General features: G+C 52.4%; 1 protein-coding gene across 4 annotated transcripts in view; it reads left to right on the top strand.

Annotated features, from left to right (window-relative positions):
* BCL11B (BCL11 transcription factor B) overlaps positions 1-19,278 on the top strand; it is a 92,406-nt gene that overhangs the window by 6,152 nt on the left and 66,976 nt on the right. For 2 of the 4 annotated variants that reach the window (XM_057543649.1, XM_057543647.1), the window contains exon 2: positions 8,077-8,442. In XM_057543649.1, coding sequence (XP_057399632.1) covers positions 8,077-8,442 — 366 coding nt within the window. Of the gene's footprint in view, positions 1-8,073; positions 8,443-19,278 lie in introns of all 4 variants that reach the window. The other 2 variants (XM_057543648.1, XM_057543646.1) reach the window with 1 other exon arrangement.

The following is a 19,278-nucleotide window of genomic DNA, read 5'->3' as shown; positions in this document are numbered from 1 at the left end:
CACAGTTAACCCAGAGTCTTCTGCTTGAGTTCAGTATATGGGCAGAAGAGGTTACGTGGCGACAGGAAAGGAGTGCTTTATTCTAACCTGAAAGAGAAATAAATTAGGTCAGACAAAAGCCTAGCGCTGTCATCAGCCAGAGCAAGAGCCTTCACTCTCCAGTACAGAGGGCCAGCAATTTATCTGATGATTTCTCTACTTCATTTAATGTTTGAATCGAGCCTGCTGTAAGCATATTGTGGCAGCGAGCTCGTTTGACAACTCAGAGATGAGGCTTCACTGTCACCTCGAAGCCTTGGGCTGGGGCAGTTGCCTCTGGTCTGCAGAAAACCGTTCAAAAAATTCATTTCAGAAATCCCCAATCCTTTGCCTTGGAACTTGGGGGAGTTTCACAAGCTGTAACTAAACATAGACTACAGATACCACAATGTGTGAAGAGAAATATTATACGGGGGAGGGTAAAGATGGGGTCCTTGACCTTTGGGGACTATCTCCTGCATCTCCTATGGCTTAAGGAAGGACCTTCTGGCTGTCCAGTTAGGTCCTACCTTTAGCTGAAACTCTCCAGGGACTTTGGACTAAGTTTAATGCTGTTGTCACATCTGGGAGGACAGGGGAAAGTAAATGCTCCTTGGGGACCATGCCCACGGTCAAGTTGTTGATGCCGGCCAAGCATGTGCAGGTGGTGTTAGCTGTGGGCCCACTGGTGTATTTTTTTCATGGGGAGAGGGCATATCAGAAGACCAGGGATGAATGTCTGTGTCACCCGGCTGCTCTGAGCGTGGCTTTGTCACTTCCCAGCTCTCTTTATTTACTCACACGATTGGGCCTGGGGGCCTGTGTGTCCTGTTCCCCACCCCCTGCTCCCCATCCCACAAATCTTCCTTCCTTCCCAGAGAGCCAAACCTCAGTGAGATCTACCCGAGCTGTCGTCCCCTCCCCAAGAAAAGCCGTTTGTTGACTGCCTCCCTGGAGCAGTAGTTTTCCCCAGGCGTGTATAAAAAGTGCTGAGAGCAGGCTATTTGGAGACACATGAAAGCAGAGGGACGCACTTCGTGTGTCTTCTGCACGAGCCTGCGAGCGGGGTGAGGGGAACGGCATCGTTTTTACTGGCAAAAGTGACACCAGATCGCGCTTTGATTAATGGTGCTACATTCACAGGGACTCTCGTCCGGCATTTTGACATATGCAAGTCTTTTGTGTAGTTGCTGAAATTCAAGAAATTCATTCTTTATTTCTTTTTCCGAGGCAGCTGATAATCTGCTTGGGTGTTGAATCAGCCAGCCTGAGCTCTGGTACTATCATGAAATCCCAGACCACACAAAATTAGGTAACTTCAAAGTAAAAAAAAAAAAAAAAAAATCCTCTGTTTTACACAACTTTTTTATGACCCCCTTCAATTGAACTGCTGAAATGCAAATACACTTGAGAATGTTCTAACAACTTCTGCGCTAAAACAACACACAAAAATGACTCAAGAAAGGTGAATGCCAATGCTACTGTGATGAACGTGTACCTCAGAAATGCATGCCGTGCTAAGAATTAAAGAAGGGTTGGAGGATCATGTTTAAATTTCTACCTTGGAAACGAGATGCTGAAAGCAGCTTCCACTCTTGCTGTTTTGCTGTCAGCCTCAGAGAATCTCCTCCAGTTAAGGGCTTGTAGTTCAGCGTCCTGTATGGACGGTCCTTCTTTTCTTCTGTTTAGCACCTTTGAAAAAGCACAGCGTTAAATAAAACAAATCTCTTCGTTGGGCCCCCAAGAATGTTTTTATATCTCATCGTTATGAGCTCTGTTGTGTCTCTGAAGATTTAAGGCGTTTGCAATTTTATGGAATCTTCTGAATGTGTTTAGAAGTATTTCTGTACCTTTCCTTTTTTTTTTTTTTTCTTTAAAGAACTATTTTATCTCTTAAAACATAGGTCACTCCATTCTTTGGTATCATGGACTTGACTTTTTTCTTAGTAACCTTTTAGTAGTGGACGGGCTCTGTGAATACACCTGAACGCTGCTTTCCTTAACGGGCTCTTTTTCCTGCTTTTGACTGTGTGAGACCCGGCCTCCGGAGCTCAGTTTTGGGGGATCTGGAGAGGTGGATGCAGTGGGGGAGAGGGGAGAGGTTGGACTGAGCCCATGGAGGCAAGTTAGGGTGTGTTTCAGCGAGCTGATTTTAACATGCTCAAGTATTCTGAAACCAGGCAGGGGGCATGGAGGACAATGTGTGTATGTATATGGGGGTGCTCCTTACACCCTCAGAACCGCCCACCTGGAGTCTACTTCCTGCACCCCAAACCTCTCCTGGGATCAGGAATCCCCGCCTTCCTGAAATGCAGGCCAAGCCCCGGCCTTCCCCATGATGGGCCCAGTCAGCCAGACCCTGGGTCATTTTCACGGGAAGGGAAATCCACGTTACAGATAAGGTTGTGCCCTGGCATCCTTCTCTCTGCCCAGATGTCAGAAATCTTGAACATTTCATTCTGAGGCGTGTGCTGTGTCTGGCATGGAGCAGACGGGGCCTTGTGGGGTGGTGGCCGGCCCTGGTGTGTGCCCGTCCCTGCAGCTGATTTGAGGGCGCTGGGGAGGCGGCCTTTGAGGGTGTCAAGGAGGCTCGGGGTCTGGGTGACACCTGGAACAGGCTGGAGTCCTCAGCCCTTCTCCCTGGAGGGCAGGTGGTCCGGGAAGAGAGAGCTCATCTCTCGGTGGAACCTGTCTCCGACCAGCCTGGCTGCACTCTCCCCGGGTCCTTGCTTGGAGGCGGGAGTTTGGTGGGCAGACGGGGGGCAGGGACCCGGCTGCGTCCTGACCGTCCGTGGCCCCTCGAGGAACGTCCTCGGAACACGTGCCTGGCTCGGCTGAGGTTCCCCGCTTATCTGCGACTCCTCTGCCGGGCACTGCGCGATTCCCTCTGTGCGGAGAACTTCATAAATGTCTTGTCGAGCCTTTAAGCGTCATCTAGTCATAGATTATTTTCTCCACCAAGAATTGATTCCTTCTCTCTCCCACCCACCCCTCCCCCCGCCACACACGGTTGTTATTTTCTCTTGGAGCCAATAAATTAAACATTGATGGAAGCTCAGAAAGTGTCGCGCTCCGTCGAGTGCGCGTTTTTAGTGGCGTTTAGGTGTCGCCTGGGGTCTCGGCCCCTCCCTGAATGTTCGCGGGGAGGAGAGTGAAAAGATCCTTTTGCAGATTACTGGTGAGCACGGGCTGGCTGGCAAAGGCTCTGTCTTCGTAGGAAGCAGGTGTAACGTCTCCAGTCGGAGGCAGGGCTCCGGCGGGCGGATGGATGCTCAACGTTTCTTGTAAACACTCGTGCAAATAGGATGGCGGCTGTGACGTTGGTGGCACAAGATTTTGAGAGCCTGGCACCCCTCCTCCCCACATCCTTCCCCTATCCACCCCCCCCTCCCCCCCATCACTGAATCGATAATTCTATGTAGGCTTCTCCTGGTCTGTGGCTTAGCCATTAAGGATAGCGATTTGGATTTGAATTAGTGCAGGGGTAAGGGGACACGGGCCTGTGCGCTCTGTGTGCAGCAGGGCACACACGCTGTGCTCTGGGGACAGCAGGAGGCCGGCCCCTTGGCTGGAATTCCCCGAAGGGCAGGTGCAGGGGCAGTTGTTAGAGGAGACCCAGGGTGGGCGGGGCCCTTGGAGCCCAGCGTGTGTGTAGGGCAGTCCCTGACCAGGTAAGGCCCGCTAAGCCTTTGCAGCTGCCGGGGGCCTGTGGGCTGCTTGGCCGGGCCGGTGTTAATGATGTCTTTCCATCTGTCCTCTGCCCAAATTCCTTCCCAGCCAAGCATGGGCGAGCGAGTCTTAGGACCAAGTGCTTCCCCATCCACTTAACGACAACGTCCATTATTATCTGGGAACCCTGATTTCATTGCTTCTGAATGCATTTATCAGCTGGGAGGAGGCCTCGCCTTGTGAATTAAATGTGGTTTTGTTGTAAAGGAAAATTACAACAAATGTGTAAGTGTGTGTGTGTAAATACACGTTTGTCCATGTGCTTTCGGACGTCACATTTCAGAACCCACCCCAATCTGATACCTGACGTTTAAACGGGTCGTCTGCTGCATTCATTCATTTTTCCTCCTAATGAGTCAAACATTTTAGCGATCCCTCTACTTTATTCAGCTCGTACTAGTGAGGGCAGCAGTGTTTTCCAGGGCTGCCTGACACTCGGGGAGCTTTGCATGAAAGCAGAAATCCTCTCAGGGGAAAAGACCTCATCTTTGCCTTCTTTTTTTGAAGAAGTTTGCCGGACAGGGCAGCCTGAGGGGCTGGTTTTGTAGGGTCTGGGAATTTGAAAGGCTGTTTCGTTTGTATGTGGCTTTTCACTTTCCTGGTGCTTTCTCGTCTCAGGGTGCCTGTCCTAGCAGAGGCCCGGTTCTCTGAGGCTGTGTGGGCTCCATCCAGGTGCCCACAGGTCAGAGGAAGGAAGGTTCTGGCGTGGGGGCCAGGCCCGTCTCACTTTGCCCTCCTCTGAGCTTGGGCAAGTGGTTCTTTCTCCTTTTATTTCTTCTGTGAGGGACAGGGTTCTAAGAAGGGACACACACACAGACACACACACGCACACACATGCACCCCACACGCCCAGCTCGGTATCCGCCTGCCAGCGGAAGTGAAACCACAGCCCGTCTTTGGGGGTGTCTCCGAAGGCCTTGAACATGAGATTCAGCAAGCTGTCTTGGTCCACCTGCTCTGGCCTAGAAATTTGACAGTTTTGGGGTTCGGGGTGACGTCGCTGCCTTCCTGGGAAGTGCCTCCTGCAGAGTCAAAGCCCAGAGCTCCACGTGCCAGGGGCTGGGCAGAGGGAACCCCATTCTTGGAGTTGGGTGAAAACCCCTGTCATCCTAAGGAGTTTTACTTTCAGCACTGCAAGTGGGGGGCGGGGGGGGAAGGGGATTTTTTTGTGTTTCTTTTTCTCCTGCACGCCCTTGGAGGAGGCAGTGAGCTGGACCCGGGGTCTGGAGACCCGAGTTCAGAGCCGTCTGCGGGATGGGACGCCAGCAGCGCCTGGCTGCTCAGGCTGGTTGGCTGGAGGGAGAAATTAGACCTGCAGCCCAGTGAACGGCTTCGGATATTTTCAAACTCAGTTACTGGGGCTCACAAGGGCTTGCTGCATGAGGAAAGTGAAAAGGCAGAGGCCGCCAAATAAAGGAAAGAATACCAGATGTTACCAAAACAACAAAACCAAAAAAAAAGGAGAAAAAGGAAAAAGTACTGGTACAGAGTCCTTAGCAAAAGATGGAGGGGTGAGGGAGGGATACTTATGAACAGGTGACCTTTGCTTATTTTAAAATTAGTCTGTGTTTCTTTTAAAGGAGAAAAGAAATTTGAAATTATGTAGCTTAAAACCTCCCAACAGAGAGGAGATATTCATGCTTCTTCCCAAAACTCCCACCGGGAGTACGGATGGACGGACTCGGCTGAAAAAGTTAATGAAAAGCAAAACCAAGCAAAACCAAAACAAGGAAACCAAAGATGAAATTAGACGGCAGAAAACACCTCCCCGTCCTCAGAAAGGATGATCAAGCTGGGATTTGGTTGGATGAGCTCTGGTCTTTGTTTATTTTTTATCAAATGCCCTTATGGATGCAGCCGGCTGCCAGGCCCGCTCAGGAGGGCCCGGGTACCTCCGCAGAACTCACCCCTGTTTCATTTGAATTCTCAATTTCATTTTGTCCTTTTTTTTTTTTTTTTTTTTGCATTTTAGCGCATTTCCTTTGTGCCTCTCTCTCTCTCTCTTTTTAACAAAACAATATTTTGACATCCTCCCCCCCATTTATTAGAGTTCCTTCTCTAGAAATGGCCTACAATACATCCTTATATTTCTAAAGAACTGTTTTCACAGCCCTCTCCTTTGGCTCTGAAATTATGTATATGTAATTGGTAATTAAAGGTGCGAGCTTTTCAATATAAACAGTATTGCTCAATGTTAGATCATTAAAGGGAAAAGAGGCACCGAATAATTACCTTTTACATTCTGGCAAACCATTCACAGGAACCTGGAACCCAGCCCCCCCTAGAACCACTGTTCGGCGTGAGGGTTGTGATTACATTTTAACCATAGCAAAGTGTCTTTTCATAAAATAAATTGGTAAATTAATTATGTAGCATTGTCTTCCAACTCTTTTTAAAATAAACTCCGATTTCTTTTTGAAGTGTAATTAATGGTTTCTGGGGCTGCCTTTGTGCACGCTGTTTCTCTTACCTTATAGGTTCTTTTTGTTAGAGGTATGCAGACGAGAGATTTCGGATTTCCTCATCTGCGGGGTGTTTTTGTGCGGTCACATTTCCAGTGCGTTTCTACGTGTAATTCATCGAGGGTTCTGTCTGCTTTTCTATAAGCATAGGCGAGATCTCACATTGTCACTTCCCTTCTCAGCAATACCTGTGCACTGACCCGTGCATGCCTAGTTCATACATGTTACATGTGCCGTCTATTCGGTCTTACACATGGACTCTCACAGGCCCTGAAGAAGCTTGTGTTCAGAAAATACAGAACAGTGATTTATATGTAGGATGGAAGATGCCACAGAATTTTTTCCTTAAATTATCTGTTCTTTGGCTCTGGCCCGTCAATAACTTCACTGCCACGGAATGTGTTTTCCCCCATTCCATTTCTTCCCTCTGTTCTTCTGTGGTTTTCATTATCCTTTCCTAAATACCATACAACTTAAAATGTACCTGCCTCCTCGGGTTTCAGACCTCTGGCTGCCCTCTTGCTTCTCTGAAGACCCTGCCGCTTGTGCTATCTACATGACGACTGACATTTGCTCTCGAAAAATTCCACCCCGAATTTGCTCAGACCCCGAGGAAGGATGCAACCTCACCGTCCGCTTCCCTTATTTATGACAGTTTCGGCTGCTGTGTCTCCCAGTTTTCCCTGAGGGGGTTGCTGCTTTTTGAGGCATTTATTAGCTTCAAAATATTTGGGTCCCGTGCCCCCTACAAAAAAGAATGAAAGGAGATATATCGGCTGCTAAAGAAATATGAAAATGTACAGCCCGTTGAAAGTGTGGTTTGTCATCTGCCAAGAAATGCTTTTGTAGTCTGAAGAATTATTTTTTTTTTCTTTTCTTTTTTCTGGGAGTGACAATAAAACCAACAAACAAAAAAGGACAGTGGGGAGTTGGTGAGTGTCGGGAAATCTACAAAGCGATGGAAGGCTGACCAGGAGCAGAGAGTTTGGCAGGAAAGCCGGCTCCCTCTTTCAGCCAGCCAACTCGCAGCGTCTCTTCCCTGCATTTTTTTTTTTTTTTCTTTCAATATTTCTTTTTGAACCAACGCTCACTTGTTGCTTTCTGAGCCCGTGGGTTTCTTTCTCTCGTAAGGACTGGCCCTGGGACGCCCGTCTGGGTTTCTGTTTTCTTGTCTGGTGTGCAGCCAGGTCTCAGGTAGAGGAATGCGAGCAGGACTCTTATGAATGGGGAGGACGTGAATGAAAGGTGGGAGGGAAGGGAGGGGGCAGCTTGAGCCTAAGCAGGGAGAGACAGCTCTGGCTCACGGTTCTCAGCCTTGGCCGCCCATCGGAATCACCTGGGAATCTTACAAAATAAAAAAACAACAACACAGCCTGATATTTGGCTCTCAGTGTAATTGGTCTGGGGTGCAGCCTGGGTGTCAGGGGTTTTCAAAGCTCCCAGGTGATTCTTAGATGTTGCAAAGCTTGAGAGACACCTCTCTAGACGGCCCAGTCTCTGGTGAAACCAAGATGTGTGTGGATGTGCGGGTGGTCATGTGTGTGTTCCTATGCTGAGTTGGGGGTGGGGGGGAAACTGGCAGGAAATAAACTAGAAAGCAGTAAGATCAGTACCACTTAAGCAACAACCTCTGGGAGCTGCAGCGCTGCTCCCGGAGCCTCAGTTTGCCCATCTGTTGCACGCAGGATGGTGAACCCCCTGCCTCCAGGAGTTGTGGGGAGGACGTGGTGACGTCTAGCATCCTGCAACGGAGGGGCCTGCCTCTTGGTGGGGAAGGGTTGGAATGAGCGATGGGTGCCTGTGATTGCCTAAGCCCATCTTGTCTTCTCTGCCCCCCCCCCTCCCTTCTCCTTTCTCTCTCCAGCAGAGCCTGAGCATGTGGAGGCCACCATCCTCGAGGAAGATGAGGGTCTGGAGATAGAGGAGCCCAGCAGCCTGGGGCTGATGGTGGGTGGCCCCGACCCTGACCTGCTCACCTGTGGACAGTGTCAGATGAACTTCCCCCTGGGGGACATCCTGGTTTTTATAGAGCACAAGAAGAAGCAGTGTGGCGGCAGCCTGGGTGGCTGCTATGACAAAGGCCTGGACAAGGGCAGCCCGCCGCCCTCCTCACGCTCTGAGCTCAGGAAAGTGTCCGAGCCGGTGGAGATCGGGATCCAGGTCACCCCCGACGAAGATGACCACCTGCTCTCACCCACGAAAGGCATCTGCCCCAAGCAGGAGAACATTGCAGGTATGGAACGTTGCACTTGTCTGGCCGCTGCCGAAGCCACCTCTCGGGTCCCAGGCCTGCCCTCGCCCCTCGCTCTGCGGGAGGCTCGCCCCCTGTCTGAGGGTGCTGGTGCTGGGAGGGCCCGGGGGCTACCAGGATGGGGCCACACGTGGGCTCGCCCTTGCCGAGGGGCCACCGTCCAGTGACCCTCAGGAGGAGACGGGCCTGGAGCTCCGAGAGGCCCAGTGGGCTGATGATGGCTGCTTTGCTTTTGGCAACAGGCTCCATTGTGGGGCCTGATCCGTAGGTGGCCAGGAGGACAAGACGGAAGGCTAGCTGGCCCTCCCTTTGCAGGCGTTCTTGGCTTAGTCTCTGGTTTTGGAACCAGATAGTCTTGGGTGGAATTCGTTCTTCACAACTTGGACAAGTCAGTTTCCCCATCTGTGCAGTGGAGCGAATGAGACCCATCTCGTCGGGGTGGTCGTGAGGCTTAATGAGATGTTGCATGTGGGCAGGGCCCTCATTTCTCCTCTGCTCTCTGGCCTCAGTTTCCCATCTGTCAAAAGAGGCCCCTTCTGATGTTGCCTGATCCTAGGCATAGGTCTGGAGAGGGGCCTGTGAGAAGTTGCTGGAGCATGTGCTCCTTGGGGGAGGTTGGCCGTACCTTCTGGCATGCCCACTTGGCCGGTCACCTGGACAGCTGGCTTTTAGCACCTGAAGAACAGGTGTAGAGGCTTGCGTCCTCTGGCAGGTCTGCTTACCACAGGGAGTTTGCATCAAGTCCTCTCCAGGTCAAGGTCACGGCGCACCAGAGCCTCTTCCAGGGAGCCCGCGCTCCGTGCAGCCCAGAGTGTTTGCTTCCGGTTCGTACTTCTGAGCTCAGGGCCCTGGTTGGCCTGTGTTTCCTAGAAACAGCAGTCTGTCCTGCAGCAAGACGCTATCAGAGTTCGTGCAGGTGAGGGTTTAGACCCTGCCGATAGACTTTGGACTACCTTCAGGGTCAGAGCCTCAGTTTCTCCACGTGTCACCAGGAGGGACAGTCCCGGCAGGCCTGGTGTGCGGGTTAAAGGAGCAGAGGCTCCACAAGTGCTTTGCTAGTGGAACTTTTCTCCTGGGGGTCCCTTCTGGTGTGGCAGCGCACAGGCAGGTGCCTGGCTGGGAAGTTTGTGTATCCATCTCCACCGTGTCTTGGTCCAAAACGGACTGGAGGGACTGAGGCTTTGGGTGGTCCTTGCGGGGTGAGCCTGATGGAAGTGGGACACTCTGCTCCCACGGGTGAGATGCATGGGCATGCCCAGGAACCCCCCATCACCCAGCAGGCAGTAAGGGTGACGCAGCAAGCCCAGCTGCTCTGTGGCAGCCATCTGGCAGCTCTGTGACCTTGGGCCTCCCTTTGCCCATCTGTACAGTGGGATTAATGAACTCTCTCTCCTGTGAAGAGACTGCGGTGGTGTGCAGATTCCTGCAGGCACCGGCTGGGCCCTGGGGAGACCCCGTCTAACCAGACTGGCCTGTGCGGCTGGCCTTCTTGTGGGTGTCCTAGCACGAAGTCTCCCACACTCTTAAATTGCCAAGGGCATTGAGAAAAGTGTCTGACATGTTCAGGCCAAAGTCCTGTAAACCCTGGTTTCTCAGAGCACCGTGTAGATCTGAGTGATCCTTCCTTCCTTAGGGCCGGAGCCATGATCCACAAAGGTGTTGGGCCCCTTTTGTCTGTGTTTCTTTTCTTTGTCTGACGCTAGAGGGATAGTTTTCACCAGTGGTATAAACACCTGGCATCAGTGCACACAGACCTTTCAGGGTGGCTTCTGCCGATGAGACGGTCCCCTATTCATGTTTCAATGGAAGGGCTTTCTTCCTGCTTTCGCCAGAACCCATCGGAATCCTTATTTCACATTGAAGGTATTTTCCAGTGAGAGGCTGCAGATCCTTGTGGGTAGGTTTGTTTAAGAAAGCGGCTAAATATGATTTCATAAAAGGCAAAGTTAATCTCCGAGGCAGCTTTGTCCTCACCCCACTGTCTCCCCTGTCCCCCGCCATCCCCCCCTTTTTTGGGTTGTCATACTGCAGTGGCCTACAGTATTTTTCTTCTGTGTGTGACGAAAGATATTCTTGGCCCTTTCTGTTCAGCAACAGGACGAATGGATTTCTTCATTCTTGAAGAAATATGTAAAATAATCCCTTAGAAGTCTAAAGAGATATGTTTGTTCAAAGCATTTAAAATGTTATTTTAATCGAAAGCACAAGACAGTCTCCATGCTGTGTCAGCTGAAGACGACCATTCCATTTTAACAGCCCGTCATGCTCTTTCCTTCCCAGTTTCCCTTTTTGCTTTTTCCCCTCCCTACTTTGGCACCAACTTTTCTTTTCTTTTTTTTTCAATAAAAAGGAAAGATTAAAGAACAAAACTGCAGTAGCTCAAATGTATAGTCATTTAATATGGTGGGAGTATTAATTATTTTAGCTTAATTGAATTCTGAGGACTGCAGTAGTTGCATTTTTGTAGACAAGCCCTGTTTATTATTTCTCTGTGTAGATTAACAGTAAAGGAAACACAGATAACTTTCAGTTATTTATTGTAAAATAAATGTGTCAATTCATGTGTAAAGCAAGCTGCTCAAAGATAATTGAGTCTTTATATTTTAAGAGGGGGACTAGGAATCACAGGCGCTTCTCCGCCCGGGCTTCCGGAAATCCACACAGCTGCTGCCCCAGCCGTGGGCACCGCTGGCCTCGCCCAGGCCTCTCCTGTGCCTGCTCCCCGGCCGTGGCAGGGGGATGCTCTGGCCAGTCCGTGCTCCGCTGTTGTCCCCAGAGCTGGCCCCGGTCGGTAGCTGGTCGGGGCGGGGAGTGCTGATCCTTGGGACGCCGCCTCTGGCTTGGCTGTCTGAGGTGAGGTGCCCAGGTGGTCGTGAGGGTCCCGCTTTTCCTGGAGCCCACAGTCTGAGTGTGGTCCAGACGGGCTGGTCCCAACTCTCCTCCTGCCATGTGCTTCTAGAGGCAGGGCTCCAGAGGTGGATGGGCAGGGCTGGTCTGTAAATGTGTGGGATCCCTTCCACCGTTAAGGGCATCCCCAGGGCGAGAACTGTGTTGGGATTCTGTAGGTCATTACACCAGGGTTGGACCCTTTCTTTGAGATGGTATTCTGGAGACGGGTATAAAAGAAATAGTTAACTCTTCCTTTTTTATTTATTTTTGAATGATAGAGAAGTAGGAGAGTAGAAGGAGGACGTTTCTGAAGCCTTGTCTCCTGGAGGATATTCATTCATTCATTCATTCATTCATTCAACCAACAACTGAGCACCTACTGCCGTTCCCCCGCCCCGGCCATCCTCACCTGAGAGAACATCCAGGGGGCGGGAGCATGTGGGAGGATGGCCATCTGGGCCGCTGCTCTGTCCTGCTTGGGGGACACGGCCTGGGAACAACCCTGCCCTTGATGTGTGCGGTCGAGGTCCGGGGCGCTGCTCCTTGACCATGAGCTGTGGGTGGAGGAGGTCCCTGGAGCTCGTGTCCAAGGTACATCTGCAGACAGAGGGCTGGCATTGGTCAGAGGTAAGGCCTTTGGCTGGAGATCTGACTCAGGGGCAGGCATCTGATACATGTCTGCCTGTATAGGAGTTCTTTACGTTTCTCAAGATCCCTTCATGCTGCATTCTCCCTGCCTCTGTGGAGGGTTCTGATGGAGCTGGGGGACCCATCCATCAAGGGGAGCACGAGTAGTAAAGCCTGGGAGGGGAGATGAGTGGGGTGTAGGCTTTGCAAAGTGCATGAGTCTCTGAGCTGTTATCTGGGATGGGCATCCTGAGAAGGGGTGAGGAGAAGGTGGGGATAGGGGTGTCTGGGTTTGCGGCCTACACTGGAGAGCCCAAGTCTGCGCCCCACCCTGCTGCTTGCCGGCCCCTCGCATTGTGACTTGACCTTCTGAGCTGCAGATTCCTCGTCTGGGAACCTACCTAACAATACTCATGACGTTTAAATGACATGTGCCTGGTGCACGGTGCACGTACTACAAATATGAGCACCCTCCGCCTTTCCTTACGGATGCTCTGCTCTCTCCCTGGCTCCGTCATCTCCTGGTGTCAGTGACTGTAGGTCTCCTTGGGATCGGGGAGAAATTTCCATGGGGTTCTGAGGATGCCATCGTCAGAAACAACCTCAGGACAACCCTCACATGTCCCGTCCGGTGTGTCACCCCTCCTTCCCCTGTCTTCAGTCACATTACTGTCATATGGTGACAGCTCTGAGGGCAGGTCGCCCTGGGGGTGGGGTCCGGGGGGTTGAAGGAGCACAGGCTCTGCTGCCAGTCGGCCAGGGTGGGATTTACTCACCCACCCAGGCAAGTCGCTTTACTTTTCTGGGCCTCAGTTTCCTTGTCTGCACTTACTTTTTTGGCTTCATGCTCAGAATTCAATGAGGTGAGGGTGTTAAGTGCCCACCTAGCACAGGGTCTGGCCTTGGGTAGACCACTGAGAAGTGGAAGCATCTAGAAATCTTTTAAAAGAGCGTGGACCCTGCCTGGTGGCATGAGGTGCTTGCTTTTCTAAGTCAGAATCTTGAAAACTTACTTTGGAGATCTCTCTCAGCCATTCTCTCCAGATTCCTCCTTAGAATTCCTATTTTATAGCCCCTGATCACTGGTATTTCATTTTTGCGTGTTATCACCCCTTCCGTAACCAGAAGAAGCTATCACGGAAGGAATGAGCTATCAGCTGTCAGAAATAGGTTTGCCTTTGGCCTTTTTTTTTTTTTTGCTCCTCCTCCTCCCAACCCCCAAATGTCAGATTTCTGGAGAAATGCAGGAGACAGGCAGTGGGTGACAGGAGGTGGCAGGTCCCCCTGGGCTGGAGGTGGCGGGCAGGTCCTTGCTGTGATGGCTCCACCCGCTCTGTATGTATCTGGTGGGAACCCGGGAAGGGCCAGGGGTGTGTCTGCAGGTAGGGGGTGGGGTTCACGTAGCAGGCAGGGCACAGACCAGGGCTTTGGTTTGGGGTCCCAGTGACAAAATGCATTGCAGAAAAGGGCTTCTGCTCAGCTGGAGGATTTACATGCTGCTCTGAGAATGTTCGTATCAGACTGTAAAAAATAAATAAGTGTGAAAAAAAGAATATTAGCTTGGCCAGTGGGAGAAACTAAATAACTTGCTTGTGCTGGAAACTGGAGATAAACCCCACTTGCAGGTTGTCTTAAAAAACTTGCATTTGATATATTTAGAGTTGTTATTTTCCCTTCAAATTAAGATTAGTTAAATCCATGTGTGTTGTGGCATGGATTATCTTTTTTTATTATTAAATCGTGACAGCTAATTACTAGTTCTGTCTGCACCAAGGAGTCATGGAGTGTTCTGTCTGAGGGACAGGGCCCTGGGCTCTGGCTGGGGTGCTGGGCATTGCAGGGCTGACCTCAGAGCTTGGGCAGGGCCTGTGGGTGGTGGGGAAGAGGGGGCCAACTTGGTCACCCACACCGTGCCAGGTGCTTTTCTTGGGTTTTCTCACCTTGAAATAGATATCAGTCTTGAAACAGATACCATTAACCCCACTCTGAAATACAGATATTTCTAATCCCACTTTGAGCTGGGGCTCAGAGAGGTTAAGGGACTTTCCTGAGGTCACACAGCAAAGTGGAATCAGATTCAGGTCTGCCTGGCTTCCTCGGATAGCACAGGGTGTGGAGACCTTTAGGGAGAAGAGGTATTCTAATTCTGCCTGGCTGGTGGAGCCATTGGTGGCAGGCACTATCTCTAGACCCCATTCAAGGTGGTCTTTGAAGACTGTCCCGGGTATGACACTTGGCGATACTGCCAGGAGGCCTCAGGCCCCCAAAACCCTTGATGCACAGTCCCAGGCATCCTCATACAGTTGCCCATACTTCCTGGTGAAGGTGGCAGAAAAGCAAGCAATAAAATGTGAATTCAGATGGACCAGGGCTGGAATTTGGGTTTTGCCAGTGGCTTGTATGACCTACAGCCATATGTTCACTTCTCCAAATCTCTGTTTGCTGTACAATGGAGATAATCTTCCTTACCATTCAGGCTTGTTATAAGGTTTGGTTTAGACAGTGTATGCATATAGTAGGTCCCTGTGGATTCTTAACTGTTAATAATAGAGCCGCCAGTGGGGTGCATGGGGCTTCTGGCCTCCTGGCCTGAGCTGGAAGGATCTCTTTGCTGATTCCCCATTCTTGCCTACTACGAGACTTGTCTGAGCTTGTGTAACTGGTTGCCGGCAGGGCTGAGTCCAGACCCCGTTTATCTTGAATAGGGACAGGTGACCTTTGGCCACACCAGGCTGCCCAGCCCTGCGGCTTGAGGCAAGCCATTTCCCCTCACGAGTCCTGGTTTCCTCACCTGTAAACGGGGGTGAATGGTCCCTGTCCTGCTGGCCTCCCAGGGAGGCAGGACATGGCAGGTACCTTGGTAAACTGTCCAAACCATGGCAAAGAGTGTCAGCAGCTACGCAACGTGACTGTAGCACTGAGTCGTAGTTGGAAGTTGTATTGAATTAAGAAGACACGAAATACCAGTCAGCTAAAGGGTCATTTTTTTCTCCCCTTTTTAGGTCTTGGACCTTATTATCTGTGATTTATATGGGTGGATCCCTGCTTCCAGCAGTAGGGCAGGAAGGGAGAAAGAAAGTAAAGGAAGAGAGTGAGAGAAAAAGGCACTGGGCTCCCAAGCGGAGAAACTAACCAGCATTCAGCCTCAATTATTATTATTATTATTAGGGTTTTTATTTGACAGTAAATAGTTAGTAGTTGACTTAAGTTTTTTATTAGGCATTTGACAGCTTTCCCCCCCCCCCCTAATTTTCCTGCCTGACTAATGCATAACCAGCAGCTGTAGAATCTCTTCGGAGTGGGCTCTACGTCAGTAAGTTATATAAATAAGGCAGCCGGGCTGTAACCCCCTGTGCCCTTGGATTCCTCTTTTCACCGAGGAGACAAAAAGACTGAGTTTTTCATATTTGGATTTTTACTTTAACACATCCTTATTAGAACTTACAACGTGCCAGTCACTGTTTGAAGGGTTTTACACATATTAACTGATTTAATTCTCCTAGCAACCTCACTTTACAGAGAGGAAACTGAAGCACAGAGACGTTAAGTCATTTGCCCAAGGTCACACAGCCAGTGAGCAGGGGCCCATGGTGTAAACTCCGGCAGTCATGCTCTTTCCTGTGGTGAGGCATGGGCTGCCGGTGGTCATATTTCATCCCACGTTCCCATCCGCTGTCTCTGCCCCACCAAGGCGGTAAATCAGATATTACTTTCATTTTGTAGACGAGGAAACTGAGTCCTAGAGACTTTAGGCGCCTTGCACAGCCACCCTGTGAGTCAGTGGCACGGTTGTGCCTAGAAACTAGGCTCCTGACTTCCAGCCAGTGGCCTTCGCAGGGTGGCATGGGGTCCTCACCGGGTCATCTCCAGGGAGCCCAGGCCGCCCGGGGTTCATGTGGGTCTTTGTGGCTGGCACAGACCCCTTCTGCTCCCGATTTCCACCCTAAGGGTGAAGCTCCGTGATGGCACTTGGGGTCTAGTGTGGGGTGAAGGAATCAGGACAGTGGACCCCCCAGCCCTGTCTTAGGCATGTCTGTGGATTTTGTGCCTACTGCCGTCTGTGCAAAACTGTCTTGTTAGGAGCTGACCCCCACCCAGGGTAGGGTTAGTAACAGGCAGGTGAGCTTATTGGATGCAGTGTGGGGAGGGGCAGGCCCCAAACCTGTGGCCCGCATGCTGTGTGACCTTGAGCAGAACCTACCCCTCTCTGGGCCTGAACTTCCTTAGCCAAAATATGAGAAGGAGCCACCAGTGGTTTCTAACAGCTGCTGGAGCCTGGCAGCAGGGTAGGGGGTAGACTCCAACTTTCCACCTAAATTCCCTTCCTTTTTTTTTTTTTTTTTTTTTTTAAGAAGCCAAAATGTTTAATTTTATTGAATAAAGCAAGTTCATTCAGGGACTTTCCTCATTTGTTACATATTGGGCTTAGGAAGTAGGTTTTCTTTGAAGAAATTGGTGGCTGAAAATGAAAACTATTACACTAAAGGATAAACAGGGTCTCTTTCTGCTGCAAGCTGTGAAGATTCTTCTGGGAGGATTTGGTGCATGCCCTGTGAGACTGATGGAATTTAGGCTAGGGGTCCCTTGAGTGCCCAGGCCCCTTCTGGGCACTGTCCCCAGTGTTGTAGATATGGCTTGGTATTTTGTTTTCTTGTTAAGAGGACCGCCCCGCATTGTATAAAGCTCAGGTCCCACAGAATCTGGACCTATCCTGGCCCAGGCACTGCTAGGTGGCAGCCAGTGACCTAAGGGGGCAGGAGTGTCAGCTTTGCTGGAATTGAGCCCAGGGAGGAGCTCCAGGTGGCAGAGTGGGGGTGGATCAGGACTTGGAGGCCCTTAGCTGGACTCAGGGGTAGGGAGGCCTTTCTGGAGAAGGCAGGGCTTCGTTTTATTTTGTTTTTAAGTGGGTGTCCTTAGGGCTGTCTTCCTGGTCTGCTGGTTTTGCTCTGGAGGCCCCCTGCGTGGGGGGCGCTCAGGAAGGAGAAGTCTCTGCTGAGGCTAGGTGGGTGTGGGAGGGGAGGCCTGGGAGGGAGAGGTGGGACCACTTGAATGAGAGACAGGTCTGGGAGAAGGGCTGCCTGCCGCTGCTCAGACAGCATGGAAACTGGGACCCCAGGCTCCTTTGGGTGGCAGAACAGCAACAAAAGGGCCTTTCGTTGGACGTGAGAAGTCAGAATCCCCACCTCCTGGTGTGGAGAGGAGAAGGCAGTTATTTGGATGTACCACCAAGGGTGGGGTGCATCCCCCAGCCTGAGACAGCAAGCTGGTTCTCTAAGCCAAGGCAGTATTTGATCAGGGCTGCTGACCCTGGCTGAATACCCTGGGCAGCTTCCACCGCCTTCACGTTCCAAGTGTGGACACAGCCTTAGGTGTAGGCAGATGAATCCAGACTCAAAGGTGCCAACAGGTGCGTGGGTCCTCGCCCACCCAAGAAGAACCCGCATGTGCAGAGCCCCGCGGCCTGACAGCCTCGGTGCCTGGGCTGTGATGGAGCGCGAGGGAGGATGCCTGTCTAACCCAGCAGTGTCCAGAAAACACGCTTGTTCTCCTGACATCAGGTACCAAGGGGATCCTTGAAAGTAGTGGAGGAAACGCTGGCTTTATTTCAAAGGCTTTTCTGGGCCAGAGCATGGCATCTGGAGAGCATGGCCCCCAGCTGGGTTCTAGGGGTCCTCCCCTGGGGCTGGGGGCCAGGGACTGCCCATCCTGGGCGCAGTGTGACCATAGTCATATAGGGTTCTTCCTCTCCCTTAAGGAGAAACAGGACAGACCTTTGATGACCCCCTCCCACCCCAGCAACTGGCTAAAACGTTTGAGGTTGGTAGACCCCACAAAACTAAGTTCTCCAAGGGAGCCAGAGTGGATTCTTTCCCCCTCCCACCCCGAGTTCAAAGCCAGACAATTAAGAAATCTAAGCAGTGTGGTCTTCTCCCTGCATCACTGACATCACTGGCTTGTAAAACTTTCCCTGCAAAGGAGGCGAGGCGACTTTATTGGCTGGGAAAAAGAAGTATGTAATTTTCCTGACCTGGCCTTTGCTTCGGAGGGAAGGGGAGAGGAAACAAATGGGGCCTAAGACAGCAAACAAGGTCCACGCTCTGGCGTCGGGGTCGTGCTGCCCGGCCGGAGCACAGCGGTTCCAGACACCGAAAGCAGCCTGCTGTGGGGAATGCCTGACTCCGAGGGGTTACGAGGCTGCCCTGCGCTTTGGGGCCTGGGTCGTTGGCGCGTTACGGGGGAGGGTGGGAAGATGGACACCTAAATCCTCCCAACTCTGAGACTGAACCCCTTTCTCCCGCTCCCATGAAACCAGCCGCCACCTGCCTCACCACGAACGCAATTTCCCGTGTGTCCTGACGGTTACAAAGTGTAAGACTCCTCTGGCCGCCTCTCCGGATCTCCTGCGACTCCCCCACCCCCAGCCTAGTCTCCTCCCCTCACCCCCACGGTGCCCACCACCTGCAAGTCATCCCCTCCCCCGTGGGAGGGGGCGGGGACGGAGCGCCTCCTGCCACACCGGCGGGGGACTTTAGGCCCCGCCCTCCGGGGCGGCCTCCAAGGTTGGGGTCCATTAGTCTCCCTTCCCTGCCAAGACCGGGCACACAATGGCCTTTTGCGCGGCGGGTGGTGCAGAGCTCAGGCAGGGGCGAGGGGGCGGCCGGAACCCTCCCCTCCCCTCCCCCACCTCGTACGGGAAATGGGCGGACACTCTGGCAACTTCGTGACCGCTCCGGGGGCCTCCCCTGCGGTCGGTGCCCCTCTCCCGGCCGGTCCTGGTCCCGCCGGGGGTGCAGAGGCTCTGTTCGAGGGCCTCTGGGCGCGTCTGGCCCCCGCGGGGCAGCCGGGCTCGCCGACTCTCCAGCGGCCTCTCCGGTCTGCGCCCGGGGCGCGCGGCTGTGCGACCATCAGCCACTCCTTCCTGCCCACCCGGCCCCCGGCCGCCGCCCACGTAGATTGCGTCTTCCAGGGGCGGGAGGGCCGAGGGGGCTTCAGGCCCATGCATAATTCGGGGGCTTAATGGGCCAGCTGCCCGAGCTGGGCGGCGAGGGGCGGGCGGAGGCGCAGCTGACCCTGCCCGCGTCTGGCCTGGCCGGGAAGGCGCGCTCCTTTCTTCCTCCCGTGACAGCTCCCCTCCCCCTCTCGGCCCGGGTCCGTGGAAGGCGGGGGGCGGGCGAGTCGTAGGGTTAGCCCAGGGGAGGGGGCTTCCTTCGCGCATCCGTGCAACTTTTCCTTGGGGGCGGAGGGCGTGCTGTGAATCGGAGACGCCCCAAGACCCGGCTCGGCTCCCGAAGGAGCCGGGGG

Source organism: Balaenoptera acutorostrata, chromosome 3 (assembly GCF_949987535.1).
Source record: "Balaenoptera acutorostrata chromosome 3, mBalAcu1.1, whole genome shotgun sequence".
In the NCBI taxonomy this organism is placed as follows: Eukaryota; Metazoa; Chordata; class Mammalia; order Artiodactyla; family Balaenopteridae; genus Balaenoptera; species Balaenoptera acutorostrata.
The sequence above is the reverse complement of the archived record's forward strand: the minus strand, read 5'-3'. Positions and strand labels throughout refer to the sequence as shown.